The sequence below is a fragment of the Rhipicephalus sanguineus genome, chromosome 2 (assembly GCF_013339695.2).
Source record: "Rhipicephalus sanguineus isolate Rsan-2018 chromosome 2, BIME_Rsan_1.4, whole genome shotgun sequence".
NCBI classification, from domain to species: Eukaryota; Metazoa; Arthropoda; class Arachnida; order Ixodida; family Ixodidae; genus Rhipicephalus; species Rhipicephalus sanguineus.
Window position 1 is genome coordinate 228,344,187 of NC_051177.1, and position 6,843 is coordinate 228,351,029.

The following is a 6,843-nucleotide window of genomic DNA, read 5'->3' on the forward strand; positions in this document are numbered from 1 at the left end:
GGGGATGTAGTGTACAGCAGTACCGCCAGATTGCAGCACGGCATCTACTGCTTTCTGTAATAAGGGCTGCCAATAAACATGACGTGACTTGTCCGCCCGGAGACTCGGCTGTCGTATCACTTACTCGCCCGATGCGCTCGACAACCGCCGGCTAAACAACACTACGAGAAATGATGTTTATCCCCTACCACAAATCGACGATGCCCTGGATTGCCTTCAAGGAGCCAAATATTTTAGATGCGAAGTATCTGAAGACGGAGCTCAATCCGGTGGTGGTGGTGGTGGTGGTGTGCGGCGTGACCACCCTTACTGCGCATGCGAATATGCTTCCCACACACCTCCTCTCCACTCCCCCTCACCATTCCCCCTGTTCTCTACCCCTCTCCCATACCCCTCTCCCCTCCCCCTTTTCACTCTTCCTCTGAAACGCGGGCTAGACATGCCGAAATTCTCTCCTGCGCAACGCCGCGATGAGCTCGAGCGCATGCGCGTCCCCTCCCCTTCTCTCTCTCCTACGCTGCCCCCCTCTCGCCCGCCTGTCGACCGCGTTCCCCGCTCGCCCTGTGAGAATTAACGGCCAGGCTAGATGGAAGATACGACGCGCGTAGCGTCCCTCTTCGCGTTCCACGACGCGAGGTCGTAGCATGTCCAACGAACGCCAACGGAGGCGATCGTGCAAGTGCTCCGGCTTCGCATCGGCTCATGGTCCCCTTTAGCGGGAAATGGTGTAATTTTTTTAACACTGAAAGTGTTTTATGCAGCGGTCCACCAAGACTTTCATGACGTATTTCCGTCACGGAAGTACGTCAGCAAAATGAACGTCATCAGATGGGAAAGAAAAAAATCTATAGCAAAAAGTGCCGTTCACGGGAATCGAACCCGTGACCTCTCGGTCCGCGACAATGGCTGGCGGGCGTTTAGCCCACTGAGCTACCGCCAAACGCATTACTGAGGCGACATGAACGCGCCTTTTATCTTTCACACTTGCCTCTCACAGTGCTCGTGGATGGATGGATTATAGTGTACTAGAATAATTATTCTAGTACACTATAGATGGATGCTATGAGCGTCCCCTTTATGAAGCGGCGGTGACATCTGTGCCACCAGGCTCGAATAAAAAACAGAAAGAAAAAATTCGGCAGATCCCACGTACCGTGGGAATCGATGTTTTGCGAAGCATGCGTGGGATGGTGACTGCGGCGTAATTTTTCACATTGAGCGAAATGTTAAGGAATGACGCTAGAGAAATGTGGAAGTGGTATACGCACACTCATATGCTGAAGAGTCGCATATGTATTATATAACCAGTTGTTTACAGTTGCATGACGATGCCAACAGCAATGTGATGGTGTTACCATCACCAGACGCGGTGCGCTGTAGTGCTTATATTCTTCAATAGTGGATAGCGCGAATCCGAACAGCGCAAAGACGAAACGCAAATGCACAGGACCGGCGTTACACGCAACTAAGCTTCATTCAGAAAAGTTCCCCTGGATATGTACACATGTACACATCCGAGTGGCACGCGCAGGCACACTGCACGTACGTTAGAGTCACAGTTACAGTTGTTATGCTTATACTTGTCCGTTATGACGGACAACACACGCACGTTTCACAAACCCGTGTGTATGTGTAGAAGGGATTCTCGACAGTTCTTGAATAAGGTTATCATCACCGTGATCAGTGAGCACCAGCAGCTGGACCGGACTTGTTAATCGGATCCGTTCGTGATCGCGGCTATGAGGAGTCTAAGTGAAGTGAAGTGCGAGGTATAGTGCAGCTGGTGGAAATCCTGGATGCCTCTTACGATGAAATAATCTATGATGCCTCCTGTCGTGGACGTGGCAGCGAGGTCTTTGATTCCCTGCCCATAATCCAAGCCGTCTTTCACGCAGTATAAGGACCAAGCGTTGTTGAGTCTTGATAAATGAATCTTGAAGTCACCGGTAATGATGAGCGGCCTGGTCCTCTCGGCAGATTTATTGTAGGAAGCATTGACCCCGGTTTTTGCGTAATCGACGTGGTCCACGTTGCGGAACACGTGAACGAGTGCATGGTAGTTGAGCGTCTTCTAGAGGTGTTCTGTTTTCAGTTTCCTCACTTTCCTTGTGTCCGCCACGGTGGTGTAGCGGTTACGGTGTTCGGCTGCTGACCCGAAGGTCGCGGGTTTGATCCCGGCCACGGCGGTCGCATTTCGATGGTTGCTAGATGCCCGTGTACTGTGCGATCCCGTGCACGTTAAAGAAAACCAGAAGGTCAAAATTAAAGCCCCAACAATTTTTATATTATCACTTTCCTTGCATGTCAATATGTGTGTTCGCGTTTACTATGTTGGTTGAGACATTGTATCACCAGTGGCACATACCCGCATAACATAAACTCTGGTATGCAGGTATGTGCCACACGTGACTGAGAGCAAGGGTTTCATGACGTACGCGACAGGTATTTCGCGGTATTAATGTCATGACCAGTGAATCGTGTTCACCATGCACTGATCCCCTGCTATGCCAATTTTGGTATATCAGAAGTTATGGAGACGGCCAGGAGAGCGCCCAGACGTAGGCGGCTAGATAGATAGATAGATAGATAGATAGATAGATAGATAGATAGATAGATAGATAGATAGATAGATAGATAGATAGATAGATAGATAGATAGATAGATAGATAGATAGATAGATAGATAGATAGAAACGGCCAAAGTGCCTGAGGTTCGCTAGGAAATGCTTCGCATTTAAAACGCGCATTTGCGACGACCATCCCATTCGGCGCGTTTCCAATACAAGCTTAATTTCTTCAACGCTTTAACACACCGTGAGGTGGCGGCTTTAGCGTAAGCCTCGCTCATAGCATCTATGCATATCGACAAATAGCTCTCCGACGCTCGCCTGGCTGTGGCACCGCGTTCCCCGCTCGCCCTGTGAGAACTAACGACCAGGCATGAGGGAAGACACGACGCGAGTAGCGTTTCTCTTCGCATTTCACGACGCTTTTATGGAGTGCATATTGAGCATTAGTGTTTGTTGATGCCATCTTTGCGCGCGATTCACTATATGAGGTGTTCACGCGGGTGTTAAGAACTTCATCTACCGCAAGGGTTAAGTCATGATCATGGGCGTTTGTCGTCGGTACGGAGATGTGCCACTAGGCGTCAACGTGGGTGCCATGCGTCCACATCAAGCGATGCTATAACTGCCAAACAATAGACATTGTACAAGCTGTCATATACCAATGCACTATAAACAATAATCTACTTCTGTGACGACACGTTTCACTTTCGTGTGGTACAGATTCCTATGAAGGAGGGATCAACCATCTTTTTTTTCTTCTCTGGATCTGCTTTCAGGCTACTGACAAGTGCCGATGGCTGAAGCCGTCCGTCAAAAAACAGCTCTTGTCACCCCTGAAGGTTTATACGAATTTAATGTAATGCCTTTCGGCCTTTGCAACGCGCCTGCAACCTTTGAGAGGATGATGGACATTATTCTGAGAGGACTCCAATGGCAGACCTGTCTATGCTACTCAGGTGATACAGTAGTCTTTTCTGCAGATTTTCCATCTCATATCGCTCGCCTTGAACAAGTTCTCGAGTATCTCACTACTGCTGGCATGCAGTTAAACTTAAACAAATGTCATTTTGGCACCCGTCAGCTTACCATCCTAGGCCTCGTCGTCTCGAAAGAAGGAATTTCACCAGATCCTGCCAAACTTCGAGCGGTTGCCGAATACCCCAAGCCCAGCGCACTAAAGAAGCTACGAAGCTTCATCGGCTTGTGTTCATATTTTCGGCGCTTCATTCGCAATTTCGCCTTCATTATTTCCCCCTTGACGCAGCTTCTCGCTGGCAGCACCAACCTCTCGGCATGGAATACCGATTGTGATGAGTCATTTACGACGCTCCGCCGACTTCTCACGTCCCCACCAATCCTGCGTCACTATGATCCCAACACGCCTAGAGGAAATACACACGGACGCTAGTGGCGTCGGCCTTGGCGCTGTACTCGCTCAACGCAAACACGGTTTTGGCGAGTATGTTGTAGCATATGCCAGCCATACCCTCACAAAGGCAGAGTCAAATTATTCCGTAACAGAAAAGGAGTGTTTGGCAATTGTTTAGGCAATCGGGATACTTCGCACCTACCTTTACGCGCGTCAGTTTGACGTTGTCACCGACCACCATGCCTTATGCTGGCTATCCTCCCAGAAAGACCCGACTAGACGCCTCGCTCGTTGGGCTTTACGCCTACAAGAGTATGACATACGTGTGATTTATCACTCTGGGCAAAACGATTCGGACGCTGACGCCCTATCTCGATCGCCACTGCCTTCTGAGACTGCCTGCTCATCAGCTTCTACTTGTAATTCGTCATCTCTGACCATCACCGACATGTCGGCCGAACAGCGCAAAGATCCTCGGAGCGCTCCCCTTCTTGACATTTTGTCTTACCATACCCCTGAGCTCCGTCTCACGCACCCTTCGTTGTCAAGCTCAACACTTCGCCGTTCGTGAAGCCTTGCTGTATCGTCGCAATTACCTCACCGATGGCCGCAGGTGGCTCCTCGTTATTCCTCGTCATTTGCATACGGACATTTGCAGCGCCTTCCACGACGACCCCCAATGCGGTCATGCTGGACACATTCAAGACGTACTCCCGTCTGCGCCTGAGGTACTACTGGCGAGGCATGTATCGATACGTTCGCCGATATGTTCAGTCATGCCCTGCGTGTCAACGCCGTAAGCTACCTATTCACAGCACCGCTGGTCCTCTACAACCATTGCCCTGCCCTGCCCGACCTATTCGACCGCGTCGGAATCGATCTATTCGGCCCACTCCAGAACACTGCCTGACGGCAACCGCTGGATCACAGTTGCCATAGACCACCTCACATGGTACGCACAAACATCTGCGCTATCAGCTGCCACCGCGAAAGACATCGCCTGGTTCCTTCTTCGTCACCTCATTCTGCGACATGGTGCACCACGTGAATTGCTAAGCGACCGTGGCCGCGTCTTCCTCTCAAACTCATCGAGGTCCTTCTAAAAGAATGCCACATTGTACACCGCACCGCTTCCGCATAGCATCCTCAAACTAACGGCATGACGGAACGCTTCAATCGCACCCTTGCCGACATGCTTGCGACGTACGCGTCGGACGATCATACCGACTGGGACCGAGTGCTCCCTTTCGTCACATACGCTTATACCTCTGCGGCCCAAACTACCACCGGCTTCTCTCCCTTCTTTCTCCTGTATGGACGTGAACCTTCATGCTCCATGGACACCATTCTGCCCTACCAACCGGACATTTCTGAAGCCAAACCCATCTCTGAAGCTGCTGCTTACGCAGAAGAATGCCGTCAACTGGCTCGTTCGTTTACTGCGCAAGACAAGTGTCGCCAGAAATCACGCCATGACCCTGCTGCGTCTAGTGCCCATTACTCACCGGGAGAGCTGGTTTGGCTCTGGGTCCCGTCGACACCTCCAGGTCTCTCCACCAAACTCTTCTCAAGGTACCAAGGCCCTTACCGCATCCTGGAGCAGACATCTCCCGCGAACTACGTCGTCGAGCCGGTCGACCCATCGGCCGATAATCGCTTCCGCGGCCGCGAAACAATTCACGTAGCGCGGCTTAAACCCTGCTACGACCCGCCTGTAGCGTCTTTTCCTTAGGTCGATAGATTGGCTCCGTATTGTGCGAGGAGAGATTGTACCGGTGCTCATCGGAGCCAGCTCTGTGCCAGCGAGAGTGAAGACGATGACGTTCGTTTGTTGCGCACTCGGTCTGTTTTAACACGAAAGTGGTTATGCAGGGGTCCACCACGGCTCCACTCACGCATTTCCGTCGCGGATATGACGTTGTGAAATATAAAGACTAACATATGGCAACGAAAAAAACTAGAAGAAGTTCCGCCACCTGGAATCGAACTTACGAACGCTCGATCCCCAGCGCGCAGCGCGAAACGACACCGCCACAAACGGCACGTTCTTCGCCATACTAACGGCGTGCTATTTATATACACAATTTGCCAGTGGCGGTACTCAGAGATCAGGGTACATCAGCGTTTTTTCGTTATCACTAGCGAGATGGCGCGAAGGGCTCGAAGAGCGCGCTTTAAACGTCGTCGCCCCCCGCGTTGAGATGAGCATGTGCCTCTACGTGCCTGGTCGCTCCTGCGCGCGCGCTTATCTTGTACGTCTTGCGCTCTCACCGCAATTTGCGTTCAAGTTACAGAGAGCACGAAGGTCATTTCATTCACTGCGGCGGCCGCTTTTGCAAAAAGGAGCGCGCTGCTCACAAACAAATAAGTTACAACTGTGACAGTTCGCGCTCATCCTGTGTATACTTGTACGTTCGTTTCGTGCGTCCGCCTTTGTATTTGACCAGCGCGCTTTAACTGTCGAGCTGTGACAGTTGTTTGTCCGCGTTCATCTTGTGTATGCTCGTTCCGTGCGTCCTTTCTGCTTGAGCAACGCGTTGGAAGTTTCGAGCTGCTTGCCGTTCGCGTGAATTTACAACTTGTTGCTATAGCATTCCTTCCTTCGCCCTCAGGGCGAAACAATAAACAAACGCTCAACTACGTCTGTGAAGACAAGTTTTGTTTTTTTTTTGTGCTGACGCTGTGTTGCAAATTCGTGACCCTTGTGCCAGGCGCCGTGCAGAACCTCTTCAGAAGAACCCGCCTGTTGCAATATATATATATATATATATATATATATATATATATATATATATATATATATATATATATATATATATATATTTACTAAACCAAGCTTCGGGCACGGCTGTCACGCGCGGATGGCACTCCAACAGAGCGTGTAACCAAACATCCCACGCAGCCT

The 6,843-nt window shown here is 50.5% G+C and overlaps 1 protein-coding gene across 1 annotated transcript; it reads left to right on the forward strand.

The window, feature by feature from the left end:
- Nucleotides 1–5,097: 5,097 nt before the first annotated feature.
- Nucleotides 5,098–5,670, forward strand: LOC119382273 (uncharacterized). Its single transcript, XM_037649979.1, has one exon. The coding sequence runs from the start codon at nucleotides 5,098–5,100 to the stop codon at nucleotides 5,668–5,670; it is 573 nt and encodes a 190-aa protein (XP_037505907.1).
- Nucleotides 5,671–6,843: the final 1,173 nt, after the last annotated feature.